A 22,340-nucleotide genomic window follows, 5' to 3' on the forward strand; every position below is an offset into this window, starting at 1 on the left:
GAATCAACACAATTTTTTTATGAGAAATAATATTTTTTAATAATCCCTTTTTCATTCGACATTCTTTATCTTAATCAGGGTATTAATAAGGAACTAGCAGATCATGCAGCTTTTGTAATTATCCACCAATTTTTTAGAATTAAACACTATCTACTGATTTGCATCGAAGCGTTTCTTATGATAGTGATTTTAATCACTGTCAGATTAAATCTATACTGGAGCCAACTATGCAACGTCCCCACTATGCCGCGACTCCACTGTGCTGGGTTTTTTACTATACTGGTATTTTATTGCGTATTGATCTCTTTTATACAAAAAACTCAAAATCACAAAAGATAATAAATATTGATTACTTGTAGCTAATATTATTCAAAATTAAAAATATATTTAAAATATTTAATGACGCCCTGCTTTATTCCATTGAGCTGTTTGTCCCTACTAAAACCTATAAATCACCGAAATTTCCTCTCTGGACCTCTTCTACACTTAAAAATCTTATTCTACAGAAAAAACGTTCCCATGTAATTTTTAAACAGTCTAAGTTGCCGAGTGACTACTTAGTTTTTTCTGAGCTTCGAGCGAAATGTAAACGGTTATCTAAAATAGATTATCAGTCCTATATTAATTATACACAGCAATTGCTCACTCTCAATCCTTCTTCCTTTTGGAAACATTTTAAGGTTTTAGGCCAACACAACACATTGCCCTCTACCTTGCATTGGGATAACATTACGGCTGATAACCCTCGTGATAATGCTAATCTATTTTCTGAGTACTTCTACTCCGTGTATAACTCTTCTGTTTCTCCTCCTTTTATTCCCTCTACAGATAATATTTATCCGTTTGAACTTCCTTCTAATTGCCACTTTACGCTTGATGATGTGCAACTTGCACTCAACTCACTACAAAATAAAAATTCCAATGGGCCTGATGGTATTTCCGCACGTCTACTTTACAATTGCCAAAATTTTCTAGTGTACCCTCTATTTCTTCTCTTTAGGCGTTCACTCGATGAGGGCATTTTTCCTACTGTGTGGAAAACGTGCTCTATTACTCCTGTTTTAAAATCTGGTGATCCAACACTCGTTTCTAATTATAGGCCTATTTCTATCCTCCCTCACATACCTAAACTGTTTGAATCCATCATATACAGGTGTATAAAAGAAGTATTAACCATATACTAGTAAGTGATCAACATGGTTTTCGGGCAGGCAAATCTACTACCACCTGTACACTAGCTCTCACAACGTACATATTAGAAAGTTTCGAAATGGTTGTCAAGCCACAGACGTCTTATATCTGAATTGGGATCGCTCGGTATTGGTAATCCTTTACTATCATGGCTCCAGTCATATCTCAGTTCAAGAAGGCAATTTGTGAAAATCAATGGTGCTACATCGGACTCAGTCATTACTCATTCTGGTGTTCCCCAAGGGGGACATCTTAGTCCTCTTTTGTTTGATATTTTTGTTAACTCGATTAGTAGTTGCCTTTCATTCTCCAAAGTCCTTCTATTTGCCGATGACATTAAAATTTATTTTAAAGTTGATTCCATCTCTGACTGCAGCCAGCTTCAATCAGATATTGATTCTTTTTTTCGTTGGACCCAGCATATTGGCCTTTCGCTCAATATAAGTAAATGCCACACTATTTCCTTTCATAGAAAACGAACTCCTATTTTTTATCAATATACCATGAATGGCTCTCCTCTTGAACGTGTCACTACCGTTAAAGATTTAGGGTTCCATCTTTCTCAATCTTTGTCCTTTGAGCAGCATTTAAATATCACAGTTGGTAAAGCCTTGAAAGTTCTAGGTTTCTTAAAGCGTAATACTAGTCTTTTTACGTCCCATGCCTGTCTACGCTCTCTTTATTTCACTCTTGTCCGGTCTATTCTGGAGTATGGAATAGTTGTTTGGCACCCATATCTGGCCAAAGACCAACTACGCTTGGAAAGAGTGCAAAACCGATTCCTATCCTACGCCGCTTTTTTATTTAATACTGAACACCCACCTCATGATTATTCGTCCGTTAGATCATCCCTAAACATTCCTACCCTATCTTCTCGCCGATTAGATGCCGATATTTCATTTNTTACTGTGGGAAATAAATCATAAAAATGTATATATCTGTAGAATATCAGCTAATTTGAAGTGTTTTTGTAAAAAATTTTACAATTGTGATTAATAGTATAACCGATTAAGGTATTTGGCAGCTTTTGGTGAAATCATAGATTGTAATTTTTGATAATTATTTGCTATTTTCTTATATTTATAATAAAAATGCTTGAAAAATTAATAATATCACACTGAGCCATATGGTTAAATTTTTAAATTTTTATTTAATTTAATTTAAATAAATACTAGGTTGACGCAAATATCTATCACAAAAATTGTAATCAAATATTCTCTAGGTATGTTTATGTACAGAACGATTCATTTAAACTGTTGTGAATTATGATTACTATGATAATTTTGAATGTTGTTTCCGTTTATTAATCACGTAGTATTTTTATGTTCATCCCTTATTCCTTTTCATAGTGTGAACTTAAATTTTTCCAATGGGAACATACATAATTAACTAGCTTATTATTTAGATTATGATCTAATAACAAAATAACTGGTTAATAACGACTTATGGACCACTATTTCAGAAGTAAATTAACAATTTAAAATAATAACTGCGGATGAAGAATGGGTGCTATGATTTTTATATTAGATATTTCCCAGATATTCTCTTCCATCCGCCTAGGTATAAATATATCAACAACATCCTAAATACTGGACTAAAAGTCGATTTCAAAGAGTCATTTTCATAACAAGATCATTATCTATTAAATAAGCTAGTTAGTTTTAGTTTTAGTTATTATCGAGGTGGACATAACGCCCATGCATTCAGACCTGTTGGTCCATTGTGCGCACCTCATACCGAATTGTCTTGATTCGGTTTATCCACCTAAGTGTTATCACCAAAGTGTTAATACATTACCAACCATAAAGTCACCTCTAAAGATGACCAAAGAGTCCTGTCTTTCTGGCGAAATTAAGTATCTCTATGGGTTTTAGGGGTTTAATATCTTCTTTTTCAGGAAAAAGTTTATTCAAGTAGTTTAAAAACAAGGCTTCACATTCGCGCATGATGTCTAGTCATGCTATTAAGATCACCCAACAGTAAACCAGGGGTCTTGATAATCATTTTAAATTGTCTAGGTACTACCTAGTACTTCCAGATTTTCCTGTTTTGTTCTCTGCACCAATTCTTGGGTAGCGGTTTGAGCGATTGCTCAGTGAGTCCTACCACTAATTCTGTCTAGCATAGGTGTTCTCTACTCCTTTAAAAATGAGTTATAAATAAGTTAGTTAATTTTTGTATTGCTATTTGAAATATATTTAAGTTGATACCATCATAAGATATAAAGGATGATCATGGAAAATATTTCATAATTCAAATTGGAAAAACATTGAACTAAAAGATATCAATAAAAAAATTATCAATATTATTTTTATCATACGATGAATTAAATTATGTAGTAAATTACTATATATACATTAAAAAAATATTTTCTGAGAATTTGAATAAAAAAAAAAAATACTTTACAGGTCGCGCAATAAGTTTTTCGTTATTTTCCCCAAAATATTCATTCATATTTCCCTCGCCTTAATCCCAACTACACGGGGTAGGTCACCCTTATCCTATACTTCCACTTAACAAGATCTCCCACATCATCTACGCTCACATAAGCCGTACTCATATTGTATTTAATAACATCCCTCCATCTCTTCCAAAAGTATTCATTAATTATTGTAATTTAATTGAATTTGTTCAAATATTTTAATTTTCATATAGAAATTATTTTAATAATATTTTCAGCGTAGAACATTATTATTTAAATTGAAATTTCTTAGAATAAAATAAATTACTTAATTAACAAACAACAATTAATTGAAAGATCGATGGGAATAACGTGCTTTTAGGAACTCACGAAATTATTATAGCATGTTGTCTACAAAAAAACAATGTAATTCGAAAAAGAGATATGAAATACTTTTTTAATATTAATATTTTTCAAAATTATAAAAAAATATTTACGAATTTCTATTATATTCACCATTAAACGTTAATGATTTTATAATTTTATTTTTTTTTGAATCTGTAATATCATTTTCAAAAAATGAGATTAACTAGCGTGTCACTAAATTACCAAATATGTCTGAAAAATGTTTAAAAGCCTACATTGCTAATAAAACATTAATGTTTAGTTAAAAAATAAGGTATAAATTTCAGTAAAAAAAAAAAGATAATATCACGTAAATAAAAGAATGTTTAACTTTAAATTTTTTTTTTATTAATTATGTAATAAATATTAGTCTAAGAAATTTGAAAGTTATACAAACGAGTCTACGCTGAAAATTCTATAATTTCTATATGCTTATTAATTCTATAATTAATGAATATTTTGTGGAATTTTACATAAAAACGCATTGCACAACAAGTTTTATAAAAAATGAATGGATTAATGATACTTGTCGCGGTCGCTTCTCATTTCCGGTGTTACCACCGGATGGCGATCGCGGCGCTTCCTCTTCACGTCCGACAGGTCGCGCTATTTGCGGTGACCGACGGGCGGTGAGAACCGGTCGCTCGGTGCTGGACAATATTCATATTCGTTTTTTCGATCTGTCACGTTGACCTTTTATGAGGAACAAAAGATAACTTTATTTAATTATTGTATAATTAAGATTATTGTTGTAGTGACTAATAAAAAACGCTATTGGTTTACTACTTATTATTATTGTTATTATTGTTGTCATTATTATTATATTTACTACCCCGAACACATCAAGTGGCGCAGTCGGTAGGATAAGGAATTTTTTTTTTGCAGTCTCTGAATTTATTAAGGTAAGTGCTAAATAATTACAGCAATTATTATTTGTAGCACCCTTAATAAAATATTTGCAAAATAAGGAACTTAAAGCTTCTATTGACTTAATCTTTAAAGGGCCCAAATTAAGATAAGTCTTAAACTTTTGGGGTAGTTAAGTGAATAAGTAAGTAATTCCAGGCAATATTAATTATAGCCCATAAACGTGGTTTGAGCTAAAAATAAATTAGGCAAACCCACACTTCCCGTACACGTGATCAGTGCACCGCTATCTCCCATTGACCTACTTGCATTCTATTATTAGTTATATCACCACTCATTATGTCAGGTAAGACCATACTTGAGTTAACAATAAGAGAATTGCAAGGGGAGCTTACGCGACGGGGACTCGCAACTGGGGGCTCCAAGGCTGACCTTATGGTTCGGCTGGAAGACCATATCTTACAGGAGGAGGGGACAAACGCGGCGAATCTAAGATTTCACCCCGACCCACTGAGTAATCCTCCCCCCCAGGACGAACATATCCCTAACGGGAGGCCCGGGCAACCGGATGACACGGAAGAGGATAGGCGCTCCGAAGATGACCGTGACAGTTGGTCACTGTCATATGACACATATATGCTATTATGTGGGTACGTCGAGGACAACGCCAAGCGGAACGAGGTACTGGAAGCAACAGTCGCCCAGCAACGCGAACAGATTGCCCAGCTCGAAGCAAAGTTGGACAACTTGATCAAGCAGGTCAACTTGTCCAACTACGATGAACAGGGGGTCACAGGTACTACGAACCAGGGAACCGTCCCTCAATCCGGCTCTGTACAGCAAATTCCGACGGATAGGACGGGAGAACCACGGTTCCAAACGGGGGAAAACCGTCGTACGGGTACGCAGAGCGATTTTGACCGGACAAGTCGAAATCCCTCTCCCACCCCCCCACCCGTGGCACCGACGAACTTTATATTCTCCGGTGGATTTTCACGGCTAAGGAATGAGCCTGCTGAAAATAAGGATTTCTCCGGTGGAAACATCGTTCCGTTCCGGGAAAACCCATCGTTTTCCCGTTTGAGTCAGCCGGAACCTATTTACTCCGGTCAAAATGACAATTTCTCCGGAAAAAATTTACGATTCTCCGGTGCAAACCGTGAATCAACACGAATCCACGGAGAAAATGTCCAGGAAAGTCACCTTTACGCTGAGGAAAAGACTCAGAATAGGAGAAAAGTGACTTTTAACGAGTCTTCGCTACTTTCGCTAGACAGTCTGTCTTTAGCACGAGCTTCTCTGCCGGAGTTTTCCGGCAAACGACAGGAAGATCCGACTACGTTCATATCGGAGGCTGAAGCGGTCCTTTATAAGGCTAGATTACCATTAAACAAATGGGTACAAGTTCTAGCACCTCAACTCAAGGCGGAGGCCGGAATATGGTGGGGAACCATACGCTGTATGAACCCAACTTGGCATATGTTCCGACAACAGTTTATGCGAAGGTTCAATAGTGAGTCTATCCGGACACAAATTCGCAACGACTTCCACAATGGTACTCAGGGAGAGAACCAGTCGTTAAGCGAGTTCATTATGTGGAAGTGCCAGCTAGCCCGCCGACTAGTCTCTAGGCTTACGGACTACGAGCTAGTTGATCTTATCGTGGCGCTGATGAACAGAGACTATCGGATACACTCGCGTGTTAGGCGACCGAAGTCAATAGACGATCTGTTTGAGCTGGCTAACGATCTGGATAATGAAGACTTCTCTCAGCAACGGCAACCCGAAGAAAAGAGGTTTTCGCCTGGTGGGTACGGCCCTAGATGGCCTAATAAAAAACCACCGCCGAGTTCAAACGGTAAACTGCCGGAGAAGAAGCCTGATAAAGAGGCTAGATGCAAAAACTGCAATCGGTACGGTCACTGGTGGGCGAACTGCCCGGACAAAAACCGGAAGGATTCGGGAAACGGGAAGAGTTCCGGTCGATCCACGGAAAATCGCCCGGACAGAAAGTGTTAAAACCCGAAAACCGCCGAAAAAAAAGTCCCAAAGCCCGAAGTTCTGCTCAAGAACACATAAAGGGATCGGAGGGACAAACCAAAATGCAGTTTGCCGCAATTGGATCCGAAGGAAAGGATAATTTTCGGGAGAAAACCGAAAAGGGAGAAGTTTCGGAAATACTGGAATGTAGCTCAATGCGTCCTGACCAAAGAACATTAACAGCACATTCCGAGGACCATTTACCGAACAAAATCCCGGAAGACCCGGAACAAGACCTTCTAACAAGTACTTTGTTGTCGGTCCCGAAGTCTTTCCCGGTAAAACTCTCTGAGGAGTTCACTCCTTCCCGCGGAATTCAAAATCGACGGAGAAAATCTGACACGGATTCGTTATACAATATACGTCTCCGGGCAGCTGAACTTTTCTCCGGAGAAAATGTTTCTATCGACAACGGGAACCGAACAGAATCCGACCAGGATTCAGATATGTTTTCGGAACCGGAGAAGATCACGGTAGAAACCATGCGTCATTCAAACCCAACCAAGAATGGTAAAAAAGCGACATCAACCGGGACACCAAAAAGTTACAATGTGCCATTACCGGCAATTGAACTGGAGTTCCCTACGGGAATAGTTGTTGCGCCGTTAGACTCTCAAGCCACGAGATCTTACGTTTTACCGTGGGTAGCACGCAAATNAAGATCTTACGTTTTACCGTGAGTAGCACGAAAATATGGGAAATTGGTAGAAGAAGAACCACATGTGGTCACTATGGCTGACAACCGGACCGTGCAGGTTCACGAGTACGCTGAATTCACAGCAAGGGTGTCTGAACTTCAGGTGACGTTCAGAGCCGCAGTACTCGACCACTTGATTGGGGACATCTTCCTAGGACATGACTTTTTGGTGAAACAGGAAGTATCATGGGATTACCAGGCGTGTACCATTCACATGGGTACTGAAAAACGTACAACGGTGTGCTGGAGAAAACATAAATCGAAGAAAGGGTCTGTTCAAGAAGTAATTGTACCGGAAGGAGAGTATCCTGAAGAAGTGCGGTCAATTATACGAAAGTACCCTAAAGTTTTCTCCGGGGAAGTCGGAAGAACTCGTATCATTGAACATGATATCCGGTTAAANAGAAGAACCCGTATCATTGAACATGATATCCGGTTAAACAAAAATATGCCAGCTGCCTTAAATGCATACCCATATAATCGTGAGAAACAGGACATCATTTCTAATATGGTGCGAGAAATGGAGGAGCAAGGGTTTGTAGAACCAAGTACCTCGCCATGGGCAGCTCCCGTAGTTCTCGCTAAAAAGAAAGATGGCTCTCAGCGGTTATGCGTCGACTACCGAAGACTCAATCTTCAGACGGAGTCCGACGCACATCCAATGCCCGACTTACATGACATGGTCAGAGGGATGGGTGGCGCTAACGTCTTCAGCACCATCGACCTGAAGTCCGGTTATTGGCAAGTAGGTCTGACACCAGCGTCACGACCACTCACCGCGTTTCGCACACAGATGGGCCTCTACCAATTTAAAGTAATGCCTTTCGGCCTTAAAAACGCCCCGGCTACTTTTCAACGGTTGGTGAACGAGGTTATGCGTGGATACGTTGGTAAATTCGTGTTTGTATACCTGGATGACATTGTGGTGTATTCATTGAGTATGGACGAACATCTCAATCACCTACAACGAGTCCTAGAACGGTTACAAACACACGGGTTAACTGTTCAACAAAAAAAATGTAATTTTGGGGTTTCACAGATCAATTTTCTCGGGCACATTGTTGATTCAACCGGAATTGATCGGGAACCAGAAAAGTTAATCGCAATCGCCGATTTTCCTGAACCAAAAAAGGTAAAAGATTTGCAAAAGTTTCTCGGGGTATGTGGTTGGTATAGTCAGTTTGTTTCAAACTACACTGAAATCACCGCACCGTTAACAGATCTTTTAGCAAAAGGAATTAAATGGCGATGGGCAGTACGGGAGCGAGAAGCATTTAACAAGCTCAAGGAAGCGCTGGCTACCGCACCTAAACTCTGTTCTCCACTTCAGGGTAAACCTTTCTTTCTACAAACGGACGCAAGTGAAGTAGGAGTAGGTGCCGTACTGTTCCAGCGGGAAGAAACCGGCCAGAGAAGGGTTATCTCATATGCCAGCCGAAAACTTTCTCCCGCTCAGACAAGGTACTCTGCCGTCGAACGAGAGTGTTTAGCCATAGTGTGGGCCGTTGATCGTTTCCGTCCATACTTAGAGACCGGTAAGTTTACATTACTTACCGATAGCTTAGCGCTCAAATGGCTTCATCACACCAGAGACACCAACAGTAAACTTACTCGTTGGGCGTTACAACTGGGATCGTTCGATTTCAATATCCAACATGTGCCTGGAGTCGAAAACCAAGCCGCAGATGCGTTGTAAAGAAACCCCGTGGATCAAGCACCGGTAAATGAGGGAAGTTTGGACGAAAAGTTCCATGATCCACCGTCAATGGATGATTTTTCCGGAGAAGATCACATAGGGGCAATATTTGACGGAAACTACCCGGAAAATATAAGTGTTTCGGACATTATACAGTGGCAAACCGAAGACAAAAGTTTGGCCGAAAATGTTCGGACACTCCGGGGTAAAAATACAATTCCACGGTACATTCTCGGTAAATACCACCTGAAAAACGGTATTTTACTGAAAGGACCGGAGGGATCCGGCGAAAACATCATCGTCGTTCCGTCGGACATGGCTGATCACCTACTATGGAGGTATCATGACCATGAACTAGCCGGGCATCCAGGTTGGAAAGAAACCTACCGTAGCATCGGTAAGCGTTTCNAAAAGAAACCTACCGTAGCATCAGTAAGTGTTTCTACTGGACCGGTATTAGGGAATCGGTGAGACAATACGTCGCGAAGTGTCACATTTGCGCATGTGTCAAGCCTTTGAATCGGAAACCGCAAGATCCGATGACACCGAGAAGCCACGCCAGCCATGAGAGGTCATAAGTATTGATCTTATGGGCCCATATCCCAGGACTGCGCGCGGGAAAACATGCCTACTAGTAGCAACGGACTGCTATAGTAGATGGGTGGAGGCCTATCCACTTGGCCAGGCCACTACCAAGTCAATCACCGATACGTTAGAAAGAGAGTTCTTCTCACGTTTCGGTTACGCTCGAGCGCTCTTGTCTGACAACGGAACGCAATTTGTCTCCAAAGCAATGGAGAAAGCACTGGAGAAGTGGGGAACACAAGGTTGGACGACACCGATCTATCACCCCAGGGCAAATCCAGTTGAGCGCCGAAATCAGGACTTGAAAAAAGGATTACGGACTGCGCTGATTGAAAAACCACATAGCCAGTGGGACAGTTGCATTCCAAGTATTCTTTTTTCAGTGAGAAACCGCAGGAACAGACTGACGGGATGCACACCATCAGTCTTAGCTTTTGGACGCGAAGCAAAAGCTCCCGGTGATTGGCTACTGGACATCAGTTCTACGGGTAAAAAACCGGAAAATTTAGGAGATACCCAAAGAAAGGAGGAATTGTCCAGTAGAACAGAAACTTTTACCGAAGAATTACCGGAAAAAGTTCAATTTTCCACAGAGGAACCGGGAAAATCTGAAAACACCGGACGATCCGGTGGAAAAATAAATTTTTCCGGGGGGGGAGAGCAACCCTCCGATGAACTCGGATTGAACTTCGGTAAAAGCCATCGCAGGACCACACCTACCCGGCTAAAAAATCACCTAGATCGTTTTACGGAAAGGGATTGGGTTTATTACCGCGCACATCCCCTGTCTAACGCTGAAAAGAAATTTCATGCGGGTTTTGCACCAAAATGGCTAGGTCCATTGCAAATTGGTAAAAGATCAGGTGAGGGGGTCTATGTAACCAAAGGTAAAAGTCAGTTGAAGCTTCACGTTTCGGCCCTTAAACGTGCAGCTCAATTGGAGTATTCTAACGATTTTGATTGGTTACAGAATGGCAGATCACCAGCCGACGGTCTCAAGACTACACTCCAGGCGATCGGCAGGCCAAAACCGACCCAATCGCCTATCACGTGCCGCCACGGCAGAGGTCGTCGCGATGATGCGAAGCGTGATGCGGAAGATGAGGAGAGGGGTATCCACCTTAATGGGGGAACCCGCCGACGACGTTCCGACGGAATGGACGGTCGAGAGGGCAAGGCGGGCGGAGTTATGGGAGATCCGCGCCAACCCTCTACTCTGGGCCATCTACGAGAGAGGAGTCGCCGATAGTGGTCGCAGCTCAGGAGGCATGGAAGGCCACGGACCACGGGGCAGGAGAACGCGTGNCCATGGAAGGCTACGGACCACGGGGCTGGAGAACGCGAGTGAGACGTACGATACCTCACACCCCGCGTACCCGGCAGCCGGCTCAACAACGTCTCGAACGACCACCGGCATCGGTAAGTCGCCCGGTGACTAACCGTCACAATATGCGCGACGAGAACGGTCGTTTCCGTCCTCGTTCCAACCGGACTCCGGAACGGACACAGTCCCCAGCTCGAACAGTGAGTCAAGAACCAGTGATATTACACGCTGNTTCAAGAACTAGTGATATTACACGCTGGGGCACCAAGCCAGACACTTACTATGCCACCACGTCAAATACCTCGCCAGAGAGTGATCTCGGAGAGGGAGGTCGGAGGTCGGCACGGGGTTTCGGACGTATTAGTGTAGTATCACATTTTAATACATGTAATAATTAATACTTATATTTAATAAAATACATCACCAAATCAGTGTTTCCCCGTGGATAAGATGATTAATAAAATAATACCCTTACACAAGATTTAACCTCCCTCTTACGCATTCCATAAAATGCCCACGTAAAAGATTCTATCACATTAACCAATCAAATACAGCAAAAAATATTTCAAGAATCTCACCAGAGATCGCTAAACCAGTTTTGCAGGCTATAAAAAGGCCATTTTCCCCCAAATTCGGGTGGTTCCTCTGCGGCTTCGCTTCCCTTAGTGTGGCTTGTTTCGCAGTGGTACGATTTCTGAACATCCCTCTAGCGAATACTGGGACGCCTTGCCATTCTATCTATACATCTCTACGGCTCTCTGGAATACTCAACCAAGATACAAAAAGTGAATGTGCGTGAGTTTATGTTTCATTCTTAGTTACAATTCTATATGAAATCTANGCCACTTGGAAATAGTTTTGTTGCACAGGACAGTTATGTTGCTTAGAAGTTGTTCATTTGCTTTATAAATTATTAAATAATAAATATATTAAGGTAAAACACCATATGCAAGGTTAAGAACTATATTACATAAATATACAAAAGTTTTTGCAAAAAGACAGAGTTACCATAAACTTAGATTTCACCTTGGGTAGATTTAATATAGAATTGTACTAGAAAAGTAGTTACATGCGAGTTAATAATAATATAAACCGTATAAATATAATTGCGTGCATTAATGCGTAAACGTATACATCGATAATCATTACATCAACAACATCATTCATCTCAAGAGAATATCAGGATAGTCAGAGGTAAGTGAAACATTTGTTTATATAATAAGTTTATAATAGATCCTTTACTGAAGAATTTTTTAGTAATAAACAATTAGAACAAGATAGGTCATTGAGAATAAACTGAAATATTTTTATAAAAAACACGATATTTGTGAGTCGCCGGAAATTAGTGTGCGCGTTTCTGTGCAGGAGCTAGGTAGTGACCCTTCTTTGTAATTCCATCTTATTCATACATTAGACGTTTTTACACAAGCATACATACCCCGAGATCCCTTTCTATTTCATTTTATTGTAGTCACTGCCGGGTATCTATAGACACTTTTACTTTCCATTGGTACCCATCCTTTTTACACTACGCCTGCTACGATTATTATTTCCTTATTGGCCACCTGTGTTACATTTCTTTACATTTCTTCCCTTTCACACTCCGAGCCCCAAACACATTTAACAACATTCCTTCGCCACCTTATTATAGCCATTTTATTTATTACAAAACTACCTACATACCCATACCCACGTTTCTCTTTTTGTTTATTACAAGCATATTCCCGGCATATCCCCTTTTTATCTTTTCCTTTTGTTTATTACAAGCTATTGGCATTCTCACATTTTTTCTTTTTGTTTATTACATTAGATACGAACGGAAACCGTCGCCATAGTCTGCCGGTCGTATTTGTGGGAGGTGATCGAACAGATCCGACCTTATGTACGTTTATACAGCCCGACACGGTGGAGCAGATGGAGTTGGAGCCGGACGTCGAATCCATACTGAACGCGCCCCCCATCTATATGTCGGATGTTGAAGGGCTGGAGGACGTTCCGCCTGACCAGCTGCCCTAGGCACACTGTAGGGCCGACCGGTCGGACTGGGGGGGGGAGTATGTCGCGGTCGCTTCTCATTTCCGGTGTTACCACCGGATGGCGATCGCGGCGCTTCCTCTTCACGTCCGACAGGTCGCGCGCTATTTGCGGTGACCGACGGGCGGTGAGAACCGGTCGCTCGGTGCTGGACAATATTCATATTCGTTTTTTCGATCTGTCACGTTGACCTTTTATGAGGAACAAAATATAACTTTATTTAATTATTGTATAATTAAGATTATTGTTGTAGTGACTAATAAAAAACGCTATTGGTTTACTACTTATTATTATTGTTATTATTGTTGTCATTATTATTATATTTACTACCCCGAACACATCATACTATAAGGATTAATGATCGTTAAATACATATCAATATGCTGTCGAGGAATTGTGTGTTATGATTACTTATGTTATCGTAGTGCTATAACGAATTGTCGATCTTCTCTCTATATCTGCATTGTCGCCGCCATCTTAGCATTTTTTAGCTATAAGCTCTATGGCGACTTGCGAGCCAGTCGTTTTTGTATTCGTTTTGTTGTATGAGTAAAATATCACCTTTGCGATTGTCGCACCTTTGTGCCCTCAGTAAATCGCCATTGGGTCTAAATATTTTTGACATACATCGCAGTACTGTTCACAGCATATTGTACACGTTGGTCTACATTCAACATTATCATCAACAGTTTCAAATAGCCAATAAGTATAATACTTTTTCATCTTCTTTCTAAGACTTACTCACATTTATAATTTATTATTCATTTATATCAGCGACATTCTGGCCTTAGTATTAAGTGTCCCCCTATCCACTTTGGTATATATAAGATTTTATGGTTCTTGTATAATATATTTCATCGTTATAATTATTTATTGTAAAATTAATTTTACATTAATTCATACAGAACAATGTCCTTATTCCTTATTCTCGACATAACCTGACTTAAGACGAAATAAAACCACGAACGTTAACGAACCCGCGTGAATATCACCGGGTGTTTCGTTCATTTAATGATACTTATCAAGCTGGAAATGAGGCGGAATATATGTACACAGAATTCAATCAATAGGGCTACATATCACTCTATTTATTAATATGCATACAACTTAATGATTTCTTGTCCAAAATTTGTTAACTAATCCGCTCCTAACTACGATATTGAATTAAGATACACTATTTACTACCACATGAACATTAAAAATATTCTATAAAGAAATAATAATTAAATAACTAGTAGATAACATCATCAATGATGATAAAAATTAACATGTATGTAGAACATGGACGAATCACGAAATTTTCTATTTACTTTCGATAATACTGATAATAGCAAGTGTAAACTGCAAATTTTGTTTAGAACTACAAGAATTGAAGAAATAGTGGTAGTTTAAATACAGAGAGCAATTTTACGAGTTGATTGTTGAAAAACTTGTTAAATAGATATAAAAGCTATTGATGAATCAATCACTGAAAATGTATATATAATAGATGATTTACTATATTATGATTTTAATTTATTTTCTTTAACTATAGTAGACATATTTAAAGGAATCATTAATAATATATATAGCGATTGTTCAATTATGACTTACAAAATATCTTTAAAGGTATAAACATAAAATTATATTTTCTTATCAGAAATTATTATATCTTACGTGCTATGACTTTTAAAAAATAATTTGGTCTTACCTTACTCGTTCATTCTAAAAAATATCAATTTTTGTTTTTTTATGGAAACATACATATAGTTAAAAAGAAATTACAATTTTTGTATCAGCATTTTAAAATATATCTTAAATTTAAAAAATGTTAATTAGAATTTTTATACTTTGACGGGAGAAGTAGTGTGGTTCATAAATGTCAAGATATAAAATAAATAGATCTATAAATTCCAAAATACTGGTTTAACACTTGTTAACAACCGATTATTTTGAAAGCGAGATCATTTTTTATTCTAATTTTTAATTTGATTAAACAAATAATTATTATATTATAATATTACAAAATTATAAGGGAGAGAGGGAGTAGACAAAACTTTCGTTAGAAAATTATAGAACTTAGAGTATTATTAATTTCTGAAAATTAAAAATAATATATGAAAAGATATTTCGTATATCATAGTTCAATAGGCACTCTGTATATTTATATATATTAGGTAATAAATAATTCAATTTTAATGTTTACTTATTAATATTTGTTCAGTAAGAAGCTTTTATAAAGACATTTATTTTTGGTATGACATTTGCTCGAAGAAAATTGTGGAAGTATAGCATCAAAAAAAAGAAAATAAATAAAAATGGTTTGTACATTGTAATGATATAATTAGTCATTTTAATTGTAATTATGCTTTTATTATTTTACAGAATTATCCAGTCTTGTTGAGTTTGAGTTTGTTTTTTTTCACAGGTAATTTTTTTTTTTATTATAGAAAATGATACAATTTATATAATATATACAATAAGTAATTATTGTAATTTATTATTATATACAAGTTATTATGAAAAAAAAATAACTTGTGGAGAGGTTACCCAGTGCGGGACCTTATCTAACTTTAGTAATTTAGTAAATTAAAGTGCTAATATAACATAATTATTTCTCGGGTAATAATCATTCTTATCAAAATAAACGAATAAATATTTGGAGTTAATTGTATAGGTGATGAAATAACGTATTTTTTTAATGATAGAAATACTGTTTGAGAGTCAGCTTCCGATTTTTTTCTACTCATAACATAACTAAATCATTTAAGTCTATTTTCTCTCACCTTATCCACGATTGACGCTAGATCTATACTCCCTTTTATATGTTTGTTTCTTATCCTATCTGATTTGGTTATAACTAAATATTTAATTTCAAATTATATTTATTATTATTCAATTTTTCTTTTACGAAGAAAAATTGTACGCACTGATATGATTATAATAGACTGTGATATTCCTAATTCAGAATACAAAAATTTAGTGGACATGATTCATAGTTGATAATGTCTACTCACTTAAATTAAGTCGATTAGTTTGGTTTTACACACTAAAAGTATTTAGAAATATCAATGTTATACTTCTTATTAAATCTAATAATATAATTAATCATGCTACTATAAATACAATATATATGTATATATATACAGGGTGATTTTTTTATCATAACCCACTCAATTACTTACAGAATAATAATAATTTAAACAATTTTTTTTATTATTATCNTCTCCCTGTATATAACAATTTATTTTATACTCTTTTTGTGATTTATTTTTGTATATATCATAATCAGTCACCACAGTATACATAAATGTTGTTATAACTGGTTGATGTATCGAATTAATCAATATTTTTTTTTACACTGTATAACTTATAACAGAGTACAACAGAATTTTAACCAATGATGAAAATCAAAAACGGTATTTATTACAAATTGACAAGGATTATAAAAATAAGTATCCCGACAGGAAAAAATCAACTTTATTATGATGTAAAGAATTTTGAAACTGAAAAAAACAATTAGCATAATTTATACATTTGTAACATCAGCAATTTTTTTTCAACTGTGTATTTTTAATATTTTTGTGGATGGAGGGGGTGCTTAGCCCACACCACGGTTTTGTGCTGAATTTATTAATAATTAAACAATAAACGATTTTTGTATAAAAGATTTATTCGTATCTCTAAATGTTTGTCAAATATAATGTAGTATTCGTAAATATTCCAATTTCGGCAAATCGATAAAATATAGTATAATATAGGTAGCTAATTGGTTTTTTATAACATCGATATTAGCAGGTACACAGCATTGTTATTATCAATTGTAGTAAGGCACATTGTTATTAGTTTATAAATACACTAACTGACAATACAGAAAGTATATCTATTGATAATCATAATTGATAATAAACAATCCGTGACTGAGACAGCAATGTCATAAAAATCCAATTAGCTACCTGTATTTACAATCCCATGTGTATTATACATGTATATTAACTCAAAATTTTGAAACTTTAAATGTTTATATCTAATAAGCTAATAAAGTTATATTAAAAATTCAAATGCCATTTACTATTAAATTAAAAACTCAAACATTTTATTAAATTAAAAATATGTGTTACCATTTAAAAAAACAAAGTTGACCCCCCTCCAAGGCATAAGGGATGAACTTAAAAAGTATTACATAGTTAAAAATTCAAGAATAATGTGTAACTAAAGATAATAAAAAAAAAAATGTTTAAATTATTATTATTCTGCAAGTAATTGAGTGGGTTATGATAAAAAAATCACCCTGTATATATATATAAAATATAATTAAATAAATATATAATATAAATAAATTTCAGCAAATCGATAACATATAGTATAATTTTAAATTTTACTCAAAAACTAATGAGTTTAAAAAAAAATGTGTAAGAATAAAACTTATAGCCCTTAATATTATCAACAATTTATATACTATAATTTTTTTTCTANCCTTAATATTATCAACAATTTATATACTATAATTTTTTTTCTATTATCGCTCATTTACGAATTAAGTACAAAACACTAGAAAACTACCCCAATTGTCCAATTTTTAAACCCGAGTAGGCACGGGTTAAACTCGTCTGATTGAAGTGAAATTTTTTTGGTTCGTTTTTACATGTATATAAACAAATTTGGTGGATGAGACCAAGGAATTTCTAAAAGAAATTTTTCATAATCTATAACTAAGGATCACTCTAATATATATATATATATATTTATTTATTTATGTATTTTGAAAGCATATGGTATCCCAGCCGATAACCAAAAAGAAGAACGTAAGTTAAAAATTCATTAATTCTTTATTTCTAAAAAGAATCCAAGTGATTTTTTTGGCTAAATAAATTTAGAACTTCTTAAATCTGATGATGCAAATAATAAATTAATAAAATACATAATAGTAAAGATAAAATAATAAAAAATATGTTTTTTTTATTACTTTGACAAAAATATATCAACATTTTTGTGGAAGTAATAAATATAAAAATATAAATATCATAGAGTATCATAAACCACATAATTATTCTCAAAATAAATATTTAAAAAAATTGTTTTTGTTTTTAGTTTCTTATATTTCTTCATTTATCAGCTAATAACTACCTTTTAGAATCATCTCTTATAAATTGTAAGGGTGTGAACTTTATTTTATCAAGTGGCAACGTACATAATTTACTAGCTTATTTAATGATAATGATTTAATTCATAAAATTACTGGTTGTTATCTACTACTCATTTTCATATGTCATCATTATTTGTTAAAGAAGCTAATAAATTATGTACGTTGCCATTTGAAAAAAATAAAGTTGACATCTCTATAAGTTATGAAGGATAATTTTAAAAACTAATTTATTACTAATAAATCAAAAAATATATGTAATTAAAAAAAATACAATTTTTTCTTATCATTGTATTTATTTTACTAAAAACGGAATTGTTTATGATAAACCCATTACCTTTTATATATTATTTTTTATGTCTTGTAAACAGATGGTATCCCAGCCGATAACCAAAATGATAAACGTAAGTTAGAAGTAAATTAGTCATTTCATATTATATTTCTGACTATTGAAATAGGTCGACATAGAGGATAAGAGATCTATATTGTTATTAAGTAGGCATGGGGTGGTGCGGCGTAACTCTTTTTTGTTGTTAGTCAGTGGTAAACCAAATATCGAATGGTAGGACTTGCGTTCTGAAAGTTTTATTCGTATAAGAAATGTAAGTCATATCGTAAAAATACAGTTCACATTATTAGCTTAAATAGATTGTTTTTAGTTTGCTATAAAATACCGTAAGCCAACAAAAGAAATGTTGAAGTTTTCCTTTACGAACAAGAGTTATACCCATTTATAGATTTTAGAAAAAGAAATGTAGTTTTCGTAACTCAGAGTACAACATTTTAGTGGGGCAGATTTATAGAAGATAATGCTACACTTTTAAAATACGGAAGAATAGTTTGGTTTGATACGTTAAAATATTTAAAAAATTAATTTTATAGTATTTATTTCATAAAAATATTATATGTTTCAATGAATAATATTCATGTTTCTTAGAGTAAAGTAATTAAGGACCACGAGATCCAGCGGTGTTTATCGTAGACATTTCAGTAAAATTTGTCTCATTTTTCTTGGTGTTGTGTGTTGGTAGAGATTGAAAAATTATTGTTGACATGTCCCCAGGTACACTATACAGTCACAAATCCAGTATCATTTTTTTATAACGATTTATTTTTACATGTTTGGTGATTGTAATACACATCACACGATACGAAATGTATGATATTGTTAATAGAGCTCTTATAAATCAATAATTAAACGATAGCATAGTATAAATGATTAATAATATAAATGATGATTTTATATATCTATTTTGAAAGCATGTGACATTCACGGCGAAGACCAAAATGAAGAACGTAAGTTAAAACGTAATTAACTCTTTATTTTAATAAAGAATTCAAGTGTTATTTTTTACATACTTTCACAATGTCCATTAGTAAACAGTATATCTACATATAAAATAAAAATGTTTTGTGCAATTTAATTTTAGAATTTGAATAAATCTATAAATAATTAATAGAGAGAGACTAGGAAAGCTGTACCGATTTTTTAGTGTCTCTTCGACCTATGATTTATGTTTCATGAACTATTATTGAAATATATTTTTCAAATTAAGAAATAAATGATTATAAGTGTATAAATAAATATATTTATTTATTATTATGTTTGAAATTATATGGTATCCCAGGCGATAATTTAAACGAAGAACGTAAGTTAAAATTTTATCATTATTAATTAAGAATTTATTAAATCTGATGATATAAACAATAAATTATTGAATAACACAATAATAAATAAATAGCAAAAAAAATCATAATTTGCAATTTATATGAGATAGTAAACATGTTATATTACAAGAAAAAAACGCTATTATGTGAAAATTACTTAGTGTGTTCCGATTTTGAAAATATTTTTTCTAACGAAATTATTCGGTCATAAGACTCCAGGAAAATTATTGGCAAAGGTCGAAAAAACTTGCCGCTCGTCCGCGCACTTTAACATTTCGACCCTATTTGACAAAAACCCCCATTGACATCAAGGTTTTTAAACCAAATGTATGAAATTTTCATGAGACCCGTCTAGAAACGGGATCAATTTCCGAGGTATCATGAAAAAAACATTTCAATCTGTTCATATTTTAGCGTTATACAATGTTTTTTTTTGTGCTTGCGCAGAGTTTTTATTAGGATACGATTTTGAGTGTGTCCATTGTAATATATTTTGTATATTTTATGAATCAATGTTTGATAATTATATATAAATTTCATCACGGTTATATGGATGAACATACATTATTAGGACTGTATGGTCTACTATTAATCTTATTTATTTCTTACATGATATATCAGTCTATGTATTTGATTTATATTATATATATTTATTTATGTATTTTCAAAGCTTGTGATATTCAAGGCGATGACCGAATTGCAGATCGTAAGTTAAAACTTAATTAACTTTTTATATTATTAATTATTAATTTAGTATTTAATGAAAATTTATTATGAATAAGTCAAGTGATAATTTGAGTAATTGTGTAGCTAAGTTATCGTAGTGTTAAAATTCCAAAACATTTTCTACATCATAATTTTGTATAGAAAAAATCATGTCAAACTAAAATATCACTTTGTTTAGAGACATGTTCCGTCTGTTGGGATAATAATCCAGATACATCAATAGGAGTATGTACACATAAATTTTGCAAAGGTTGTATAGATACTTGGAAATTTGATAAGATAAGCTATCGTTGTCCTTTATGCAATTATGTATACGATAACCCTGACTTTGAAGAAGGTATATTAATAATATTTGGAAATATAATGATAAATTTTATAACTATTTATTTTTAGTGTAAGACCCAAATATTGATTTTGTATATTATGTATAGTTAAATTTTGTATTAAAATAATGTTATTAACATTTTCTGCTTAATTTAGTATCATAGATAATTCAAAGAAGGAAATGGAGGATACTGTAATATTTGGGGTGTTATCTTGGTATTTATTTTATTAATTTTTTTACGATATTTTTTATTGTAAAAATTAATGTTTGTATACGAGATAACCTTTAGCTTCGATTCATAGCTCATAAGGTATTATACCAAGATGTATTTATTACTTTTTTTTAAATTTTTGTGTCTTTTAGCTTCGATGCGAAGCTGAGAAAGTATTTGTTTTACTAAGATATATTTATTTTTTTTTTTTGTGTCTGTTACCACTTTTTCTCAGCTCTCACCGAACGGATTTCTTTCAATGATACGTCAAAAGATCACAAATTAAATTTTTAATTTTTTTGGAGGTTTCCTCCATTTACGGGGAACGAGGGAAATTTTTTCAATTTTGAAGGGTAATGTCTTCGACTAGATACAATTTGTGATCTTTTGACGTATCGTTGAAAGAAATCCGTTCGGTGAGAGCTGAGAAAAAGTGGTAACAGACACAAAAAAAAACACAAAATAGTAAAAGTAAGTATTAGCTTCGCATCGAAGCTAATAGAATAAAAAATGATCTCACATTCAAAATAATCGGTTGTTAACAAGTTTTAAACCAGTATTTTGGAATTTATAGATCTATTTATTTTTAGCTTCGATGCGAAGCCGAGAAGGTATTGGTTTTACTAAGATGTGTTTTTTTTTTTTTTTNTGTTTTACTAAGATATATTTATTTTTTTTTTTTTTGTCTGTTACCACTTTGTCTCAGCTCTCACCGAACCTATTTCTTTCAATGATACGTCAAAAGATCACAAATTGTATCTAGTCGAAGACATTACCCTCAAAAATTGAAAAAAATACCATCGTTCCCCGTAAATGGGGGAAACCTCCAAAAAAATCCAAATTTAAAAATCGCTAATTTTCGAAATTTTTTCAATTTTTTTTACTTAAAAGTGCCATAACTTTTTCAAAAATAAATATATCAATATAATTCTTTTTTATATAGATGTTTGATGTCTTTACTTATCATTTGGTATATTTTTTTTGTAAATCTGACACTTAACCTGCCCACAGGGGGGGATTTAAAATGACAACTTTTTCACAAAAAATT

At 34.6% G+C, this 22,340-nt stretch overlaps 1 protein-coding gene across 12 annotated transcripts in view; it reads left to right on the forward strand.

Moving 5' to 3' along the window:
* Positions 1-15,488: 15,488 nt before the first annotated feature.
* Positions 15,489-22,340, forward strand: part of LOC126908779 (uncharacterized) — a 39,938-nt gene continuing 33,086 nt past the window's right edge. For 5 of the 12 annotated variants that reach the window (XM_050691050.1, XM_050691054.1, XM_050691056.1 and 2 more), the window contains exons 1-8: positions 15,492-15,540; positions 15,605-15,647; positions 17,989-18,024; positions 18,731-18,766; positions 19,623-19,658; positions 19,991-20,011; positions 20,701-20,736; positions 20,935-21,093. In XM_050691050.1, the coding sequence (XP_050547007.1) occupies positions 15,538-15,540; positions 15,605-15,647; positions 17,989-18,024; positions 18,731-18,766; positions 19,623-19,658; positions 19,991-20,011; positions 20,701-20,736; positions 20,935-21,093 (370 nt within the window). In that variant the 5' untranslated portion in view covers positions 15,492-15,537. Of the gene's footprint in view, positions 15,541-15,604; positions 15,648-17,988; positions 18,025-18,730; positions 18,767-19,622; positions 19,659-19,990; positions 20,012-20,700; positions 20,737-20,934; positions 21,094-22,340 lie in introns of all 12 variants that reach the window. The other 7 variants (XM_050691051.1, XM_050691052.1, XM_050691059.1 and 4 more) reach the window with 7 other exon arrangements.

Source organism: Daktulosphaira vitifoliae, unplaced genomic scaffold (genome assembly GCF_025091365.1).
Source record: "Daktulosphaira vitifoliae isolate Bord-2020 unplaced genomic scaffold, ASM2509136v1 Scaffold_7, whole genome shotgun sequence".
In the NCBI taxonomy this organism is placed as follows: Eukaryota; Metazoa; Arthropoda; class Insecta; order Hemiptera; family Phylloxeridae; genus Daktulosphaira; species Daktulosphaira vitifoliae.